Source organism: Argiope bruennichi, chromosome 3 (assembly GCF_947563725.1).
Source record: "Argiope bruennichi chromosome 3, qqArgBrue1.1, whole genome shotgun sequence".
Taxonomy (NCBI): Eukaryota; Metazoa; Arthropoda; class Arachnida; order Araneae; family Araneidae; genus Argiope; species Argiope bruennichi.
Genome location: NC_079153.1, coordinates 127,415,334 through 127,437,921, shown reverse-complemented (window position 1 = coordinate 127,437,921; position 22,588 = coordinate 127,415,334). Strand labels below are relative to the sequence as shown.

General features: G+C 26.9%; 1 protein-coding gene across 2 annotated transcripts in view; it reads left to right on the top strand.

Annotated features, from left to right (window-relative positions):
* The window catches only part of LOC129962716 (rho GTPase-activating protein 32-like), a 147,327-nt gene that overhangs the window by 85,145 nt on the left and 39,594 nt on the right, over positions 1-22,588 (top strand). For both annotated transcript variants that reach the window (XM_056076653.1, XM_056076654.1), the window contains exons 3-7: positions 4,938-5,027; positions 7,594-7,684; positions 8,549-8,812; positions 11,672-11,767; positions 12,267-12,386. In XM_056076653.1, coding sequence (XP_055932628.1) covers positions 4,984-5,027; positions 7,594-7,684; positions 8,549-8,812; positions 11,672-11,767; positions 12,267-12,386 — 615 coding nt within the window. In that variant the 5' untranslated portion in view covers positions 4,938-4,983. The remainder of the gene's footprint in view (positions 1-4,937; positions 5,028-7,593; positions 7,685-8,548; positions 8,813-11,671; positions 11,768-12,266; positions 12,387-22,588) is intronic.

Genomic DNA, 22,588 nt, shown 5'->3' with positions numbered 1-22,588 from the left:
AATAGCCCTTACATACTTTCAGAACAAAGCATTAATTAAGCGAAAGCAATCACTGTATTATAAATTTGATATGATGGTAAAATGCAGTGGATTCGAATCTTATTGATGATGTCAACAGTGCTTTGTTATGCAGACAACAGATCATTTCATTTTGTAGCTGATTTATATATAGCAGTAATTCTTTAATCAACGTAATATTAAAGCAAATATAATGTTCATCAATATCATATAATAAAGTTATTCTCACTTACAAAGATATCGAAAGTAAAAGGCTTGCATTGCTAGAAACTACGTACATCAATTGAATTCGTAAGATTCATAACAATATTCAAAATAAGTAAGCATAAGAATAACTTAATGAGCTGTTTCGAATAAAAATTCGAATTTTTTTTTCTTCTCAACTGCTAATTGAAAGTAAAGAGTGTATGAAACAGCTCAGAGAAAAGAAAGAGACACTGGATGAGACAAGCAATAACAAAGGACGTCTGTTATAAGTGTTTCATTTAGATGAAGGCAATGGTTAATGACATTGAGTATTATAGATAATCCTGACCGTGCGACTGCTGACCGTCACTAGCTCGACTTACGGGATTTAGTGTCTGTAAAACATTTCAGACACTATATCACTTTCACAAAGACTGGATAAATGATGTGACAGTATGATTGGTCTGTGAGAACGAAGGAGAAAGCGAGTGCGTCTTGCTAATTATATTAGAGGAAGATGTTCGCAGTTTGTTGAATTAGTGTTCCCTGTTTTCTATCCAATTTTGTCGCTATCGTTTACTGTTATGATGCATAATGTAACCATGTGCTTAGCTGAATTGTAATTATGAAGTAAAGACTTATTCGAAAGATTGTGCCCTTAAAATCGTCAATCTCGTATTTATCTGTCGTAATAATGGTTTAAGCATTTATTATCTATCTATCCATATATATAAACTTAAATACGTGACACAGAAATCGCTCTTGTTACTTACTGTCGTATGGCAACAGTCAAAGTGTCATACAAATATTTCAAACTGCTTTATTGAACGTATTTACAGCATTACTTGATTTAATTCTTCGTTTAGCTAATTAATGGAAATGCAAAATGTTATTAGAAATTTTCTGGAGAAGTTTGTTGGGGGTTGTATGCCTAAAAGACTAAAAGAGGCCTCAGTCCAGTTCCATTCAGTCAGAGGAAAGGAAATATAAAAGAAATCAAGAAATAGAAAGTTTAATCGAAAATAAAAATAGGCCTGGCCGACGCCAAATAATGAATTGCTGTAACTTTCCTATGGAAATTGATACTCGTAATTTTCAAAACAATTATTTTTTAGGACTCAAAACATTATTTTTTTATGATTTTAATTTGAATTCTGTATAATTTTCCTCCTCACTTTTAATAATAATTTTTCATTTAATTTGACACAACATCTTTTTTGAGATGTTATAAGGGGATTCAATTATAAAATATATATTCAATATAAATTTGCAATAAACTGATTCAATTTAAATTCATGTTTTTCGGTCGCATCAAGTAACAATATCAAATAATATTCCATATTAATCCTTTAATAGCCTAAAAAAATATAAGTTATCTAGACAAAGAAACTGGTAGCCTAAGGCGGCTAGTTTTTATTACTGTTATTTGAATTCATTCAGTTTAGTAAATATATTAACAAGAATTCCAAAAAATTTCTAATATATTACTCTCTGTAGACGTTAGAAATGAGGCCAGAAAATTACCAAATTAAAGTTCTACTAAATGAAATTAATACTGTTCTAGGAAAAATAAATTTCGAAATAGTAAGTTTAACTTATTGTTCTGTAGTTATTAAAGTCTGGACCGTGGATTATCGTCTTAATTAGCGGAATAACTGGGATTTTAGCTAAAATGGATGAATCTCGTTTATATTAATGTTATTGCCGCATCGAAAAATATGGGATTTCGGAAGTTGTCATAGCGACGTTTTATTTAATTTTACAGTATAATTAAATATAAAATATTCTTCTTTTAAGAACTAAATTTCTATGCTCCATTCTTTAGTTTTCGGTTTTAGCTTCGTTAAAAGAATTTTAATTGGAGTTGCTGAATTTTTTCTACCCTTCACGGAGAAAGAATCAAGGAAGACAAATCTGTGATCACAAAATCCATGAGTTCGTAATGTTATAGTAAATGGAAAAGCTTTTGTCAAATTAGGTCAGATGCAATTTAAGGATAGATTGATTATTGATGAACTAGAATTTAGAAGTGCTTTTTTAATAAATTGTATTCGTCTTGATCCGACTCAATCCCATTTTAGTCAGAGGGTTTTTTTTATCTTAAAAATTTCGTCACAATTTCAAAAAGGGGAAAATAATGAGAGGAAATTAAATAAAAATAATAGATAAAAATATTAAATGTGGAATAGTTATTGACTGGTTTTAATTATATTTTTCAACATTTACTTACAAATATTATAATGATACTTTTATATTAAAAACAGATTATGAATATCTATATAACTCGGCATAGAATTACGTCTTTCAGTTGTTTAAAAACCTTATTATAAAATAATTAAATGAATAGAAGTAAAAATAATAGTTATAATACGGCGGATAATATTCCGAATATAGGAATTGACTTTAAGTAAAAAATAGCATCTTTTCGGAGTTAGCAATGTTAGAAAATTATAAGTGTCACTGGGTCATCTTTTTACTAAGTGTAATTTATATTATTAATGAAAATATAATTATGTTAATCGAAGAGACTGTAATTATTTTGATACTCAGTGGTGTTTTTTTTAATAATATTTTTCAAATTATTCTTAACAAATATAAATAATATTTTGTTTTGGTGTCTCGGAGTCATACATACACATTATTCAAAAACTATTATTGAAAAAGAAAAAAAAATCACTTATTTTTCTTTTTCCAAGAGTAACATTTTCACGAAACTAGAGCCCACACTCTCTTGGCCAGCCATCTCGCTTCGGAACAGAAATAAGTCATCACAAGAGGGAGTCTCTTAACTTTAAAGTGGATAATGAGAATGTTTAGCTTTCGCTTAACACATTATTCATATTTACGCACGTTGAAAGGTTTTCTCAATTTTGACAAGGGAAATGGCAGGAATACACGCACACAAAAATTGATTTTTTTTTCTTTCTTTCTTTTCCTTTGCTAAATTTAGTCGAGGTTGTTGAGATATTTAAAGCTGTGTGCAGAAAATCCTCGATGATAATCAATGTTCATTTTGTAAAAAAAATGTCTATTTTTTTGAAATTTTAATAACTGTATATTAAAACTTTAACTGTGAGCCTCTTTTTAAAAAATCTGCTTCATATTGAATTCTATTTTTACATTCGGAATTCTTGCTAAACGTTATGTTATTGTTTTAGTTATTAAATAAATAAATAAATCGGAAAAAGACAAATCATCTGTAAGGGAAAAAAAAAAGTCAAATTATGCTTTATCAAGCGTTTAACCCCCGCCCCTCCCCCAACACCGATTTGTTAAAAATAATACCTTCTTCCAATTTTCTTTAACTTTTTTGTTTTATTCTTCTGGAAGTGTATTTAAATTGACATTTTACTTTCTCGTATGCGGGAAAAAAATAGAAACTTTGTATTTAAAAAACACGATAACACAAAAATGGGTTAAGCTAGAAGGATAAAATTTGGCTTTTGCATCACATTTGCAAAATTTTAAGTGAAATCCCTTAAGTCTGTTAGAAAGTCTGTCTACCTGTCCTAGAAAAGATGAAAACCATACCTACAAAACGAACTAAGTTAAAATGAATAAAATTCTACATATAGATTTAGCGTCTTAAGTTTTGATCCATATAACGTTTTGAACCAAATCTAATTAATGATTGACATTCTATAGATATGTCTTTTCGGACGCATATAGAGAATAATTCAAAACACGCCCACTTAGAGAAATGTACTTTGGTACACAATTTTGGCATCTAAAGCTTACATCGTTATTAAATTTTGAATCGAATCCGTCGAGGGTGACAATTGGTTAATCCTTAGATTTTACATTTTCTTGCATATAAACACAATAACGTAAGAACGTAACAGCTTTAATAAATGAAATTTGGCATCTGATCTTGTTACTAAAATGGTAGTTGCCTGTTACTCTTGATTTCATTCGGCCAGTAAATAAATAATAAAGAATGTTATACTTATTTGGTTTTCTTCACTGTGCTGCGAATCACAAAACGTTTACGTAATTCTCCGTGGGGGACCCTGAAATAAAAATCTCTGACCACTCATGGCATTCACGACTTTGCCAAAGATTCAAAATTTTAAATAAAATTAGGGTAAATTAGCTTTTTATTAAGAAGAATGCTGGAAACTTTCATTGTGACAACTTCCACCCACTACTTTTTTAAAGTGAATTTCCAAGTTAAATCATGGTACATAAGCCCAATACTACTGTTTATTAGCAAAAAAAAAAAAAAAAAAAAAAGTTTAAGGTAGAAGAGATTCTTATTTTTATTCTCGCTTTGGAATTTTTCCACCAAGTTTTTTTTTAAATTATTATTTTACTATAAATTATATTGTGATTGAAAATAAAATGTGAAAACATGACTCAAATTTCAGTTTTGCATGATATAATGCATATCATATTATAGATATCACGATAATCTAGATTTCGTATAGGAGTAGGAATTTTGCATTCTATTAAAAATTCCCTGAGCAGAAAAAGTGTTTTAATATCATCATGTTGTGATTAGTCTTTTTTTCTTGTATTTTAAGGAAATAAAACACTGGGCAAAATAATAAGTAACCATTGTGATTATATAAATAGTGCTAGAGTGGCACTTAATTAATTCACAGATTTATATGAACTTTATAACTCTTTTTTAAAAGTTATTAATTTTTATTAGTGAACAGATGTTTATTAATTTTTAAAAAAACTTATTGGTTCCAAATGTTTAATTTTCTTTTCTCTCTTTGTACTTTCAGGTATGCATTTTGTTGGTGAACTTCATCGTGAAGACTCCCGTAAAGCATGCTGATGGCTCCACCTAATGTTAAAATCAAACATATAACAAGGTAGTTTTTAATGAATAATTGGTTTAATTTGTTTTTAAAATACAACAAAACATGTAATATTTTCTGTTTAATTAAAATAGTGTTTTGAATATTTTTTAAGCATTTGATATTTAAAATCATGGCATATTTGTTTTTAATGTAAACATAAAAGGTGATTATTTATGTTTTGATTTAATTAAAGATATTTAATTCATTACTTTCAATCTGGTATCGACCTACGGTATTGATCTTTGAGTATTTTTATAAATTCACTAGCAGCACCCGCATGACATTGCCTGTGACCAATGTTAGTGAAATCGGAAAGTGGAAATACCCATGACAGAGTTTGTCAGTTCTGACTTTTGGATCTATTTCAAAAATTTTAATTTCGTATAAAACTCTTGATCTGTAGATGCATCACTATAGTGGTCACCTGTCTCTCACCACTTGCCAATGTCCAGAGAAATCAAAAAAGTTCTATTTCACTTTATATTTTGTAGATAAAAAAACATCGACTTAATTCTCACACATCTATTTTATTGATTCAGAAATTCTTTAATCCATATTAATGTTCAGGACTCCCAGATAACTTACTAATGTTCTACTACCTTTCTTATGAGAGATATTCATGATATATTTCGCCATTTGCAGAATGTATTTTGCTCTAATGTTATATTTTTTTTTAAACAATTAAGCGATTTTTTTTGAAAGAGACCTTTTATTGGAGCTAAATTTAGTTATAACATTCTTGTGCATTCTGGCTTTAAATTCAATCTATATTTGAAATTAAATGGAGTATTGTCCCAGACTTTCCCTGATTCAAACTCATCATCAGCCTTCGAATGGCTGTTAAACAGTTAACTAATTTAGCAAGGTTTTTCTGCCACATAAGCAGTTTTTAAAAAAATAAATTTTCATTCACATTTCATATTTTTCATTAAAAAATAAATTTTCATTCACATTTTATATTTTTCATTAAAAAATAAATTTTCATAGTGTCTTGATTTCTGATATAATAATATGCCAAATCATTCTTGTGAGAGAAATTTTCTTTCTTTATTGACTGGATCAGCAGAGAGAAAAAAATTTAATTCATCTCATCCGGAAAATAATTAATTAAAAATCAATCAATGAAGGCATTTTTATTGTTTTAAATTAGATAAATGTTCGATAATCGCTTTAAAAAATTTGAAAGTGATAGTGGAAATAAAAGGCCGAATGTAGAAATTTTAGTTTAAAATTTTTAAGAATTTCATAAGATTTACTTAATTATGTCAGACATTCAAAACAAATTTCTTTTGAAGGCAATCGTTTGTTTTTTTTAATGGTGCAAAGATTTTTTTTTTTTTTTTCTTCTTTTTCTTTCTAAAATGCTAAATTTGTGCTATGGAGAAATACTTGCAAAGCAGCACAAAATATTAGTTAAGAGGCTTTCTGCTCTGAATTTTAAAATATTGTCATTGTAAATATTGGGAGTCACTATTACAACTATATCTGTGCCAAATTTCACATCTCTAAATGTGTTAGATTTTTTTTTTTTTTTTTTTTGGATATCACCAACACACAAACAGACAAATCCGCAAACACTTTTTTTTTATAAGTATAGTAGTAATTATATTTGTATGTTACTTTGACTTATATCTTATATCTATATTCATATATATTTTGAAATTGAATTAACTGTTTACACACACAGACAGTTTGTTTATTTCCTTCAAGATCTCTTTAACTTCTTCATTAACTTCTCTTAGCTTTTTCATTTCATCAACACATTTGTAATTTCTTAAAATATGGTTTTGAATAATAGTTTCTTAATTTATAATATTTATTTAACTGAGAAATTTGTATGAAAGTACTGGGATTGTTCTGTTTTATAAAATAATTAAAAAAAATTTTATTTAATGACTTCAGATTTTTTTTTTTAATGATATCTATTTTTATGCTTTGGATTATGACAGTGGTTCAAATTTTTTAAATTCTCAGTGCCTATACTGAATCCAGATTTTTTTTTTTAAAGATAGCCTATATAAAATTCTAAGTAGCATTATGATGGAGCAATAGTATTAAATGGCTGCTAAAGGCATCCAAATGTATTGATATTATTATCTTATAAGTATTTCTGAAACAAAATGATAAACTTTAATATAAGTTCTTCAGAAATTAATTTCATGCCTGAAGAGAAATAAACTTCAAAAATTGTAGTAAACTAATGTCAATTATTTATCATAATGCCCCTGTAAAGAAATTCAGAATTGATAGGCATTGAGATAGACACTGTGAAAACTAATACATTATGATTTTTAGTCAAAGCTTTGATGTCTGAGATGATATTAAGATACTTTTATATTGTGGTTTTTTTGTTTGTTTGTTTTACAGTAATCTTTTATATGAACTGCCATTAAATTCCTTTGATGAATTTCTGTCATAAATCTGATAAAAACTATTAATAGAGAATTTCAAATGTCGGAATATTTATATTTTGTGTTTTTTATCTGCAAATAAAATTAATGAACATTTAATGGATGTTTTTATTTAGTATTTAGCTGTTTATAAATACTGAGATGCAGTTTCCCCCTTTCTTATGCAGGAGCCCATCAAGCTCGGGAGACACCCGATTTCCAAAGCTAGATGAATGTGCTCATTTCCACTATGAAAATGTTGAACTTGGACCTATTCAAGTGAGATTTTGTTATTAAAATTTTGCTAATATTTCTTACTTTTAATATTTCAGTTTTGGTTCAAATTTTACTTGTATTCAATAATAATAATAATAAATAAATAAATAAAAACCCTTAAGAAACACAAAATGTGTTAATTTTATTTTCATGGGTAGTACAGAATATGTACCAGTAACTCCCCCCCCCCTCCCACTTGTATGTTAGTTCAGTAATTATACCACTAAGACATTAAAATTTCACTTCCTTCTCATAAGTAATATGTGCGAAGTCATTCTGTTGATAGTCTTATTCTCCCATGTCTTGTATTACTGCTGATTAATCAATTAATATGAAAATGTGCATGTGCTGAAAAAACTTCTTTTTGTCTGATTCTTAACAATACATTTATCTTCAGATAATAGATTTAATTTTAATCTTCTGACTATATTGTCTAATATTTTTGCTGCTGTAGGGAAAGCAAATTTTATTGAATAAATACACATAATTTAAAAAAAAAATGAACAAAAAAAAAAAAAAAAAAAAAAAAAAAAAAAGAAAGAAAGAAAGAATGAAAGGAATGAAAAGGAGAACTGGTTGCATCTGGAAAATTATAATTTTTATCTGAAGGTTTTGCAAATTGTTGAACATAAATTGCTAATGCAGATTAGTTTAATGCGATTTCTAATTAGTTCTATTTCGGTGAATCTAAACTGACAGCTTTGCACCCAAATCACTTTCAAATTTTATTGTTATCCGAGCTAAAATAAGAATCCATTATATAGTTACAGCTAAAAAGCTAAAGAAAAAAAAATCCATTCTAAAAAAAGTATTTTAAAATATTATATATATGTTTTTAAAGTTTTAATTAAATTTCTGTTCTTCCAGGTTTTTCTTTGTGACAAGCAGAATGATTCATGTAAATCATCCATGCTCTGCTCATCCTCAGCAAACAAAGAAAATGAAAATGAGCACATGTGTTTTTTGATCACTGTAGTCAGCAACAGTAAAAAATGGGTTGTAAGGAGAAGCTATAGAAACTTCATGTTTCTAGACACACAACTACATCGCTGTGTATACGATAGAAAGTACAGTTTGTTGCAAGAATTGCCGCATCTTCCACAAGATGACCCGAAAGATGAAGATTTGGAAGTAAATATTTAGGTTTTTTATTTATTTATGAAAAGTTTTTTTTATTCATGAAATATTTAGTTTTTAAAAAATTTATTCTTTCAGTCTAAATTTATCAATTTTAGACTGAAAGTATTCAGTATCTAATTAATGAATGTTGGACTAGAGAATAAAATTTTTATATTCTTTATTTATAAAAAAGATCAATATGTATTTGTGTTAGCATGTAGATACTTTACAGGCCAGACAGTTTGACTTAGAGCTACCAAACTTTATTATACATAATTTGAAGGGTAGTAACTCTACTCAAGTTATTTTTTTAGAAAATTTTATTTGAATTTTAATTAAATGTTAAGTGAAATTATGGCATTCTTCCATGTAACTTCCAAAAATATTACAGTACAAAAACAGTTTTTTTCTTATCTTTAAAAAATTGTCTTTTCAATGAAACCTGTTATTTTAACATAATTTTTTTCAATTAAAAATATTTTAAAGCATATTTTTAGATAATATATTTCATACAAAACAAAATAAAATTCATCCTGCATGAGCACATTATGCTTATATGAAAAAAATTCATCTTTTATCAACATATTGCTATTTTACTGATGAAAGCTCAAATTAAAAAAATTAACTCTCACTTCAAGCCAAACCTTGAAAAGTGCAACTTTTAGATGTGTCTGTAAGAAATAAAATTAAACATGAAACATGATATTTTCTATAAAAAAATAAATGCAAGAAAGAGATTTTCGTGACTTTTAAATCATCTTTATTATTAATTTAACCTTTTTGTGCTATCGTAGGTAGGCATGGTTTAATACATATACAAGATGTCACTCAAATCTGAGCCGCTCATTAATGTCATAACAATTAATAATAGTCTTACCATTTTTCCTATTAGATGTACAAGTGATATGAAGAATACTGTTTAATGCAATTTGAGTCAGTAAATGTTCTAATGAATTACAGTTTTTATATTTTCTTGTAAAGTTTCTATCCTATAAATCATATTTAATAAAATACTCTTGAAATAGTAACATTTTAAATAACAAGAGAGGCTAGTTCTATTGCTACTAAACTCGAATTAGTTATAATAATTTAAATATTACTATTTTATAGAAACACACAATTTAAATCAATTCATTCACCATTTCATAGAAGATACACCAATCAGTATCCGTAATTTTCACTAAATTGATTGGCCTAAAGTTATGAAATAGTTGATGACCTTGAAATAGAAGATATTCATCTTAATTATTTGCATGGATTAATTGCTTTTTCAAATCAATCTAAAGCAAAACCTTATTGTATTCATTATTTATACTAATCACTATAATTTACATTTCATTAATGTTTTTTTTTTTCCTATTGGTATTTTCACAAACATGTATCAAAAAGATAGACCGATTTAATTGAAACTTCAACAAACTGAGAAATATAGTCTTGGAACATTGCTTTTTTTTTTCTTTTTTTTCCCCAAATTGAAAAGAAGTAGAAAAAGTATTTTGGAAATCATAATAAATCTGTCTGCAAAAGAGAGCTTGTAAATAATCATATAAAACAACAGTTAAAATGTAGAATATTTCATGAGTTATTGTGTGGTAATTGATTAAACCATTTATCATTTCGTAGCTGTCAAACAAAAAACTATGATTATTTTTGAATTATTAAAAATGATAGTATCTTTGATATTAAATCATTTATCATTTGTTAGCTGTCAAGCAAAACAGTATGGTTGTGTTTGGTTTATTAAAAATATTGTGTTGTCTATGATATTGAATCAGAAATGAATGTAATCTTAAGACAATGCTATCTTTTGAATTCTGTACAATCTTCTGAAAATATTTAACATTAACTACTAAAATTTTACACTTGAATGTATTTTAAAGAAGAATTGTAGACTCTGTAACATAATTTTTTATTCCATTTTTCATTTGCACATCTAATGATTTTTATTCTTTGTTGTAATTTATTTTTTATATCCGAGATTTATCTTTGACACCAAAACTATGAGGCATAATTGAGTTTCTAATATATATATATATATATATATATATATATATATATATATATATATATATATATATATATATATATTACTTTTACTGCTTAAAGAAGTACTTGATATTTAAAAATCTTTCCTTGCTCTCTTGCTGTGCTATGAAATCATTAAATGTTCAGGTTTATAAAGCTGTTTCCAAAGATTCCATTGCAATTAACAGAAAATTATAGAATTATCTTTCTATTAATTAATTGAATCAACTTACTTTGTTTTCAATTTATTGGATTTAATGTAATATTGTCATATGTTTTTCATTAGCATGCCCTTGTTATTTTATGTTATTCTTTGTTATTAGTGTTATTCTTTGATTTGTTAAAATGTATTTCTTTAATTAGTATATTGTTAAAAAAATTTTCTTTTACCTACATTGATACAGATTTCATGAGATTTCTTAATTGATTCATTTTCTGATTTATTTATTGACTACTCAGTAGGATTAAGCTCATTTACTCAGAATTATGCTTGGAAAGAATATTAATGTAAAATATTCATTATAAAGACTGTAATGGAAAAAAAATTTAATATAATTTGGAGCTTTTGATTTTAATCAATTTCGAGTTAAATGGATTTTATGAATTATTTCAATTTTTTCTCTTTTATTAGCTTTAATTTAAAAATATTAATAACTGCATTTAGTATATTTATAAAGAATATATTTGTCTATTTGCATTACATACATTTGATATGATTGTTGAATAATTTCTTGAAACTTTATATTCTCAGTTCTTATGCTTTTGAACTCAAATTAAGTATAAATTTCTATGTTGTTTGGTAATAAATAGCCTACTAACAGATTTTTTTTATATATTTGCCCTTAGGATAAAATAAGAAACCAATTATCAGAATACCTAGAGCGATTTTCTCAATTGGCTGGCAGTTTAATTAATTGTGGACCTGTTTTAAATTGGTTTGAGGTAAATATAACTTTCATAATTACACTATGATTAATGATGTTATTGTGATTTATAAATGTGAATGTAAGCTATTTAATGTGTTAATTTCATTTTGATATCATGTTTTAAATTATTTTAGTCCTTTTTTGTGTGTGTATGTGTGTTTTATATAAGTTGTGAACTTACACATTACAACATTTATTTGTTGAGAGTATAATTATGCTACATACAATTGATACAAAGGGTGAATGATTTTTCATTCTCATATCATATAACGACATGAGAATGAGAAATGTTTTACACAAATTTAAAATAATTTGGTATTTTTTCACAATATTGATCTTGTAATTATAAAAATTCTAATGCAGTTACGTTGTTTCATTTTATTTTTTGTTAAATTTATATTAGTGAATATTTTTAGTTTTTTGCCTGTAATTTTGATTATTGTTTTAAAAAAATAAATGCTTTGCTGAATAGATTTATTAAAGAGTATAATTATTTTCTGCTTCCTTATTTTTAGCTTGATAATCGTGGAAATCGGCTAATTGTGACCGATGAAGCAATCAACACTCCTGCTGTTGCCGCTGCTTATGTTGTTGTGCCTTATACTGCCCAAGCAACAGATGAAATTTCATTTGATGTAAGTTTAGATTTGTTTTGAAAAAATAGGTCTTACCAGGATTTTTTTCTTTAATATTGAAATGAAATGTCTTCAGTAAACATCCTTATTTTGTAGTTGCTGTAAAACTAGTTATAAAACATATACTCTATCATTCTTTCTACTTTTCATTTAAATGCACTAGAATAATTCTTCTGAATCTCATGCAAAAGTGACTGCTAATTACTTCAATTTACTTTAGTTTTATTAATTATATCTTATTGTATTCATTTGTAAACATTTAGGAATAATAGATTTGCTACCTTTTAGAGTAAATTTAGTTTATGTATAGTTGTTAATATATTTTGATGCTATTAGTTCCCACAGTCACTAAATAATTCCAAAAGAATCTTTTTTTATTCTTATGTTAACAGATATTGACAAATTCCTAAGATATGAAAATTCCTTGAATTTTTTCTTGCTGTACTTGGTCCCTAAAAAAAGTACTTTTTTTTAATTGGGTTCTTGAATTGTCTTTGAAAATAAACGAAATGTGCTTCCATTATTTTTTGGAAGAAAAAGGGAGACAGTTTCTGACTTGGTTTTGTCTCGAGAATACCATCAAAAGAAAAAATTTGTTGATGTGATAATACCATCAGTCACCTATCTTTTTTTTCTGTGTATTTGGGCAAAAGATTGAGATGTAGTAAGCAAAATTACCACCACAACTCCTTAGAATTTATTATATCTGTCATTCGTAGAGTTTTAGATTAGTTCGCTCTCAATTATGCACTTGCCCAGAGTATGAAGCCCAGTGAAGAATATCTAAACAAATCCTATTATATCAAGATGAAAGCCATTGATTTTGTTATGATACATACAGTAAAAAGAATGTGATTTTTTAATAGAATTTAACATAATAAATGATAAGATATGCAATTCAATAGAATTTGGAGAATTTGAAATGCCCAAGAATAATAATTGATTAATTTCTATCAAAAAGCCCAAAAATGTCTTATCAGGAAATTTTGTTAAATTGTTAGGATTTTGATGTTCTTATCTCCTGACCAGAGCATAAATAAAAATGGACTTTCCTTAAGTAAAAATATTCTTAAAAGCCTTAAAGCAACATTTACTTTAAAATATGATCTCAAAGTAATGAAAAAGTGAGAAAAGGAAACACACTTCAAATAAATTAAAAGATTTAAAAAGGGGGAAAAAAAAAAAAAGCTTGAAAGTGGTACAGATAGCTTCTATACTGTAGAAATCTATAAACAAACTAATTGAAAATGATGAAAAGAATTTTTCTATGCATATTGTAGATTTGATATGTTTCTGTGGAAGTCAGATTTCAAAGTTTCTTGAATCAAATTTTATCTTTTTTTGAAATCGATTAATTTCCTTCTGTGTAATAATTCTAAAGTATTTTTCCAGTCACCTTTTGTATGAATTTATTAATTTTATTTTATTTCTCTGTGTTTATGTCTAATACTTTGTTCATTATTTTACGAAATTCAGCATTTTTTATCCCAGGTCAGTAGTGTCATGTGTGATATTATCAGAATCAATCGATTTTTGAAATTTAGATTTTAACAGAGCAACTTAAAATGCAAATTTAAAGCATTTTAATGGCATGATGTTTTCATTTCATTGTTCAAATGTAAATAAAGGGGGGTTTTTATATGCATTTTCCAATCATTTTACCGAGCACTCATCAAAGATAAGGTTAGAGATTCTTCTTTTTAAATGAATTTTGTTTGCATTAAATTGTAATGGTTTTACTTGGTACTCACTTAAGATAGTTTATGCGAAATCACTGTCTAATAGTAAACATATATTGATTAAAAGCTAATGTGCTTACATTGTAATCTCAAATTCTATTTTGTACTATAAATTTTGGCTTATTAATTAGGGTATTCATAGTAGATATTTTAGTGATTTTCATTTAGCATCTATAAATAGTATGCATTTTAATGTGATATAGTTAAAATTATTTTTTTATTTAAATTCCATCATTTGAATTTCTTGTCTAAAATATTTAATTTTATTGTCTTTGAATTTTCTAAGAAAGGTCATTAAATGTGCTTGATTTTTTTCTTTCTGTTTTCTGGAATCATTTAAGTTACAATGGATTAAAACAATTGGTCAAATAGATACTGTTTGTATTGGTGATTTATGAATATTCTGATACCAACCCAAACCAGACAGAATTTTTTTAAAACAGTTCATTTCTTTAAAATTATTGTATATGGAAATCTGAGGTATTAGGTTTGTGATTACATGGGTTTAACACAAATTATCTAAATGAAAGATATTAAAGTGAACATAATAATTACAAGATAGTTGAAATGATAAATAATTTAATAGTACATTAAACTGAAAATCATCTTGAATCTAAATGTTTGCTTGTGTTCTAAGAGGGCCATTTAATAATTTTATTTGCTTTATTTCATATGATTATTATAAAAGCAAACATTTGATCTTCAGTAATGTAATAATATACATAAGTTATTTTGTGAACAAAAAGAGGTATCTTGTATTGAAAGAATAGACCAGAATAATTTAAATGAAATCATACTGTTATTTATAATAAATTATTATAACCTCAAACTAGATAACTGTCAAATAAAATTAGGATATTTATAAGAAATTGATTTTTTACTACAATGGATTTTGAATTAAATATGGATTAATTTAATGATTTTTAAATTAAATGTTGATAAATATAGTTTTTTAAAGCATGGGATGACACTTTTTTTCTGAAAATTTGATATAATAAGTTGTTTACAGGGTGCATCAAATATTAATTTTATTTCTGATTGCATATTTTTGATTTTAGCTATGCTTATGTATTATTTTAAAGAAAGCTTGTTAATAATGCTTTAATATTGTCAATAGAAATATTGTTTCCAGTGAGTAGAATTTAGTTAGTGTAATCATCATTTGATTAAGAATTTGGTTTTTGAGAAAAAGCTGTCTTTCGATCTTTTAGCATCTCCAGCTTTTGCAACATGTTAATTTTTTATTTTTTGGTTTCATATCCTGCAAATTTTATAAACTTTCATGTATGTTATTGAAAGTAAAATTTTCTAATTTTCTTATATATAATAAGCATTTCCAGTGAAATTGCAAATTTGTATTTTCATGAAGAATATGAAATCTATTTAGTTGGACTGCTTTTGTTATCAAATTGATTTATTTCTTAAATTATATGTGAATAATTATTAAAGAATTTTTTATTTAGCAAAATGTTAACATTTATTATTTTAGGTTACATCTAAATATTTAGGATTAATTTGTTGTTTTAAGTTATATCTAGGTATTTATTTTGTTCAAAACAAAAAAAGACATTTTTTCCTCAATGGTTATTTGTCGATTTTTTCAAGATTGTGTTAAATAATGTTATTGAAAAGATACATGTGAAATGCGACTGTCACTTAAATGATGAATTGTTAACTGTTATTCAGTCTCTGAAGTAATATGGAAATATTTCCTGAATTCATAATTGTATAGTATGCAATGAAGAAGCTAAGAAAAATTCTTTGCACAATAATTATCTTTGATAATATATGGATAATTTTTATATTTACTTTATTGAAATTGTCAAATTAAAAATGCTTCTTTTTTTTCTCCTGCAATAATTTTCTTCAAAGAGTTTATATCCTTATAAGAGTTATATCATTTCATTAAAAAGAGTTTTATATCCAGAGTCATCTAGTTAATCAATTGCAGATATAATGTTTAAAAATCTATTTTTATGCATAACTATATGTTTACATTTTTGGTGGTATGCAGTGGGGGGGGGGGGATCGTTTGATTTTAGTACTTTGCCATTAAAAAAAATCTCAATAGTTTCTATTTCCAAGATGCATTAAAAAAGTGATTCTTCTGTTTGGGAGAAAATTGTTGACATTTGTTTCCCAGATTTAAATTTCTTATATTCTTACTTAAATAATGCAACTCCTGTGCCATTTAATAAAAAATATTATTTAGTTATTTCATGCCATTATATACACCATATTCATTCCTTTCTTTCATACTTTCATGGAGATGGTTAATTTGATAACAGATTATCCTTTACTCTTTCTGTTTTGAAACTGTATATTTTATTACAGTGAATCATACATAATCTGTGAAATTTCCCTAATTTTAATTTCATTTACATTATTTAATTTGTTCATGATTTATTTTGCTGGAATTGAGGATGTATTTTAAAAACGACATACTAGCTGAATGTTGAAAAAATTTTGCTTTTTCTGCCATTTGCAATTTTCTAGCAGTTAAATCAAATGATGCTCATATTATGAAAAATATCATTTAAGGCTAGTATTATGTAATACATTTTGCTTGGTGTGTGCAAACAAACTTTAAAACTGTTACAGCTTTTCATTTACAGACTGAGCCTTAGGAAATTTAGGAGGGATTTTCATATATAAAGCACATTATATTAGTTTTTTTTTAAATGCCATCTGGAAATTTATTAAATCTGCATAAAACGTTTTAATAGATTTATTAATTATTAGCTGATTTTTTTCACAATATTTCTATACATACACATATATTAAACATTGTGTAATTTTACATACATCTTGAATTGTTTCGTTAATGCATGCAAAAGAATTCCAACTTGATAGAGATGAGAACATAGCATGAAAGCAAAATGATTGCTCTTCATCTACTTTCATTACTACATTTTGTATAACTGCAATGGCACTTCATAGAATATATTATTTGTGTGGGGTGAATATATTTTTTATGTGTTGGTTTTGAACACAAAAAGATACAATTATCTTTCTAGATCAATTTCAGTAAAAAATCATTTGTAATATTCTAGCTTTTAAAAAGCTAAAAATATCCAAACTTTATTTTAACTACATTTATAATATTTTTTCATTAACTTACTGTATAGCATGTAGCATTTTTTAAAAAAGTCAGACATGTTTTCTTTTTTTAAAAATTTAACATGTGTTTTGGAGTCTCTCATTTACTTATTTGAAGATTTCATAAATAGGTTTCACACCAATCTTTCCATTTCAAAAATATTGCGATAAAAAAAATGATTCATTATATTTTTAACAAATTTCAAAGTTACTTGGTTTTAAATTCTTTTATTATGCATTTTGCATATCACCTGAATCGTAATGTAAAGTAAGATTAGATTAATATCTAGTTTTGAAGCTAAATAATATAGATTAAGTTATATTACACCTAATTGATAAGGAATTTTGATAATTAGATCTATGCTTACATGTATGTGCTCATTAAACTAACTAAGCAGGTATTGCACATTTATAGTGGTTTACCCACTTAACCAACTGTGTCATTTATCATCAAATTATTGCTAACTTAAAAAAAAAAGAAAAAAGAAAAACTGTAAAAAGGAAAGGAATTTAAAAGCTACAATTTTAGTGCTATTTATAGATGTTTCTAAATTTAAGTTGGTAAATATGAAAATAAAAAAATATATATATAAAAAAAACATCTCATTTTGGAGTCAAAATGCATTTATAAAACATTTATATAAATTTGTCAGTCAAGTAAAATGAGTCAAAATTAAGCAACATGCTAAGATCGGATTCTATCCGTGGATGAGAAATGCAGAGTTCTGTCATTTATATTTAATTTTAGAATGCGATAAAATTTTGAAGTTCTACACCAAAATTGAATAAACTCTAAAAGGAATGATTTAGTGTGTATATATATAATATAATATAGAATTTAAAGTAATCTAGTTTGACAAACCCCAACACATTTCTTTTATATATTGAAGAATGAATTTATAATCTTAAAAAAATTAATGAAGTTTGTGACTTTGAAATTTGTATTAGTGATAGATATTCTCAAGTAAATGGTTTATACAGAATTCTTTTTTCCCATTAGGATCCTATAATATTGTTCTGTTGTTCCATCTAAATTATTTTTATGTCTATGATCTTGATGCTTGTGATTGATGATGTGGCTTTATATATATATATATATATATATATATATATATATATATATATATATATATATATATATATATATACTATGACTGTCACAAAATTGGGCCTGGTGTATCAAATTTGTCAAATCCTTTAGAATGATTGCTGTTAAAATGTTGATTATTATTTATTTGTTAAATATGCTTCACAGTCGTAATTAGATTTCATCAAGAACAAAAATGAATAAGAAAAAAATATATTTGGGGCTTCTTCAAGTTTGTTTACCTTTTTTCCCCTCTCTTATTATTATTTTTTTCCTATATAAATATTTGTTTAGATTTAATGCTTTTCATTGTCCCAAATGTTTGCTCTTTTTGTCACTATTGGATATTTAATGTTTCGGCTTTGGAACATTACAACCACTGAAGTTCGTTAGGTGCAAATTATTTAGTTTATGCAGCAAATGAAATTAGAACCGCAAAAGTTTAATGCCCTCAGATCAAGCAAATTATTCGAGAACAACAAAGGTTAGAGGCTATTTTCTCCTTTTCTGTGGTCTTGAATGAACCTGCATATTGGATCACTTCTCAGAACTGATAATTTCAATTCAGTTGCCATCTATTTTCAAGTGTGGAATCCTTCCGCATTTTTGCCAATTTTGATTTAGCCAAAATAAGAATAAGATAATAAATGATAAATAAAATATTTAAAAAAAATTAATGAATAATTTTTTTTAAAGTTTAATTTATAGAAACTTACAACTTTTCGATTTAAAATAAGATAGTGCGATTCCAAAAGAAAATGAAAAAATTAACATCGCTCCTTTAAACAGTAAAATTATTGTCCAGAAATGACAGGCACTGGGTTCTAAAATATATAGTATTCGCATTTCATCTGTTTAAAATAATAAATATTATTGGGGAAAAAATAGATGCTGAATATAAATTATTATTATTTTCTTTAGACTAGAGTAAGGATCAGCAATTTTGCTTTTCTCTTTATAATATATCTCAAACACTAGTCATAATTATTATATATAATGTAATGCATATAATAATATAGCAATATTTATACATATTAAATCAGACATTAAATTTAAACAATAATTTGTTTTAATAATCATATCGCTGTTTAATCGGGGATATGCTTTTCAAAAAATTCGCGCGTTTCATAAAGATGTTGAATGAGGTCATCTTAACATATTAAAGTTGCGCAGGGATGTATTTTTTAAAAAAGAAAATCAATTATTTTATTTATTGGATTGCTTTTACTTATGAGGAAGTTAATTTGGCATGAGAAAAAAAAATGATTCATATTTTTTAAATAGCGCTATTGTGTTTGTAATATATTCATTAAAGTTTAATTATATCGATTTATATTTATAAATCAATAATGAAAGTGAAATAATATTTGGAGCAAACAATTTTGAGATTTTGATTTGATTTAATATGGTTCATCTTCTGTGGTCACTCAATTTACTCCCCCCCCCCTCTTTCCCAGGCTTTTATTAAATGTCGTTTATTACTTTTAATATTGTTGTTGTTGTTTTCCGATATGGGGAAAAATATTTCTACTGAGAAAGTGTCATATATTGTCAAAAATCTCGATCTCAAATTTTGATGTAGCTCTGTATTTTTGATAGGAGCGGGGTGGCCTGATGGTAAGATCTCGACCTCGGAACCGAAGGGTTTTCAGGTTCGTGACCCGATTTCACCGAAGAACCGTCATGTAAGCGGGTCTGGTGCATGTTAAATCCGTCCGGGCCAAGCGAACCGCTGGTGTGGTGTGGTGTGGAGAGGGGGGTGGCAGCTCAGGTGTCGTCCTCGTCATCTGACCGTGGTTCAAAAGTACGAAGTCTATCTCAAAATAGCCCGAGTGTTGTTTTAAAACGGGACGTGTTTATATAACTAAACTAAACTAAACTGTATTTTTGATTTCCTTATTTGAAAAATATGTTTTTAGAATTCTTCTCATATATAAATACAAGAATCTAGCAACGGAAATAAGCTAAAGAAATGAAATTTGGAATGTGATTGTGAAATTAGATTTTTTTATGCACTAAATTTACCTCAAATCAAATACATTATCGTTAAGAATATCTGCCCATATGTTAGTCAGCAAGATGATACGAGAGAAGAATGTTTGAATTTATGTCTAATTTTGGACCAAATCGCCCAAGATAAAAAGACACTGTTTTGTTCTCTATTCGAACCGCCTCAGGTGGCATCCCCGAAACTGTATCGCATACTCTTTAATAAAATATTTTATACTCCCCCCGCCCCTTCCGCCCCTCATAAAATTGTAAACCTCGGGCAAGGCCTTGAATACCATGAATGATCAGATTTTTATTTTTAGAGCGAGTTTTGAATTTCTTTGAATAGTAAGGAAAAATCAAATATGGATTTTGGATGATAATTTTTTAATAGAGTGAAACCAAAATTTTGACTAAACTGCAATTTGTAATAACAAGATCACATATCAAATTTATTTCATTTATTTAATTCTGTTTTTGAGTTATCGCTTTTATATGCATGCAAAAATACAGACCGTCAGACAGTCAACATTTTGATTGATTTGGTTGAAAATTTGAAAAACATCTATACTTTAGGTGTTAATTCTGTTTACCAAATTATTGTCATCTTGACGTGTTTTACTACATTTTCACTTGTATTCGAACAGCCTAACTGACAGATTTCATGCGAATGGATTTTGTTCAAAATATGATGGAAATCTACAAATTTAGTGTAGAAACTCCATTCAAAATTTCAGCCCTACAGCTGAAAGTATTTTGGAAATATCGCGTATCAGATAGGCATACATAATTCCAAAAATGGGCTTGGGGAGGTTTGAAATACAAAGATTTAAAAATGAAGAGAGCACTCCCGATTTTTCTTCTTTTTTTTCTTTCTCCCAACAAACAGATTTCGACAACAAGAACATCCTTATCATTTCATTTTGCTCTTTTAGTGCAGAGTTCAGATATCTTTAAATTTGCGCTAACTTAATCATAAGTTCGCAGCAATGGGCATTCTCGCTTTTTACGACTATTTTACAAATATATTTAAATTTTAATGTAAATATAAAAATTTTAAAACGGTGTTAAATTAGATTAACTTAAATGATAAGAATATTCTCGTTGTTCTATTCGTTATTTTTTTAAAAAAATTGTTCATAAGAATCTTGTATTCTTTTTCTTACAAATATTGCACATATTTTTACTCCACTCCAAAATATTGACTCGATTGGCTTAATCGAACAGGTGGGTGTTACAAACCCGCCTTATGCAGGTCCGTGTCTTTCATTCACTTCTTTTGAACTCCGACCTTCAATTTTTCCCATATTATTTTCTTTTGTAAAAAAAAAAAAAATGAGCGGCACGCCTTAGCCGTAGAATTTGTTGGCATCGATAATTTTCTTTTTAACTGGAGGTTTCACTCCGCCGACTTACACAACGGCGTGCAAGTTTAACCTCCTACATACAATCCTACGATTATTCTCGCTTCCCTTTCACTTGGTTCAATACCAAATGTTCTCCGGTTATAAGATTTCGGTTACTTGGACTCGGCTTTTCTTGAAAAAGTTTCCTATGTAGAATAGTTGTCTGAATAATTGAGCAAGCAGTTGCGAGAGTTACAAATTTAGCTTGCGTGTTTCGCCAGTTAGTCAAAACACGTAAATCAAAGATTATTTTTCTGAGCCATTTTTGAAACTAAGTTTATTATATAGCCTGGTTTTAAAGCTTGTTTCGAAGTCCCGTTATCTTTTATGTCTGTCCTGTTTCTTTTCCTGTTGTGGGAGTATACATTTTTAAAACAGCTGACGAATGTTAGATATCTGATCCTCATAAAATGTTTCGTTCCTTTTTTGCCTTTTTAGCATTATGTTAGTTGGTGGCTTATGCTTGGTAACCGCTGTGAGATTGTGAATTCTATGTTAAAAACTTCATTATGTCTTAAAGAATTTGAAATTTTTGGAAGAAAAAAAATATTTAAACTAAGTCATTACTGGGAGGGGGGGGGGGTTATGATGTTAAAATACCGTAGAGTCCCGGATAAGCAAACTAGGGGAGAGGGGGGTTAGTTTTGGATTGCGATTTTTTTCGCTAAGCTATGAACATATATCATTATTTTGTATTTACTAATTAGAGTATGCAATGAAATGTTTTTATGTTAAACGAAATCAGAACTTTGTATATTATCTTTTTGTATATTATACTTATGTTGTTTATTAAACTTACAGTCTTAAGATTGTAGGAGGGGCATAAATGTATACGTAATGATTGTTAATAACATGAATTGTTATAAACTATTCTTAAGCTTA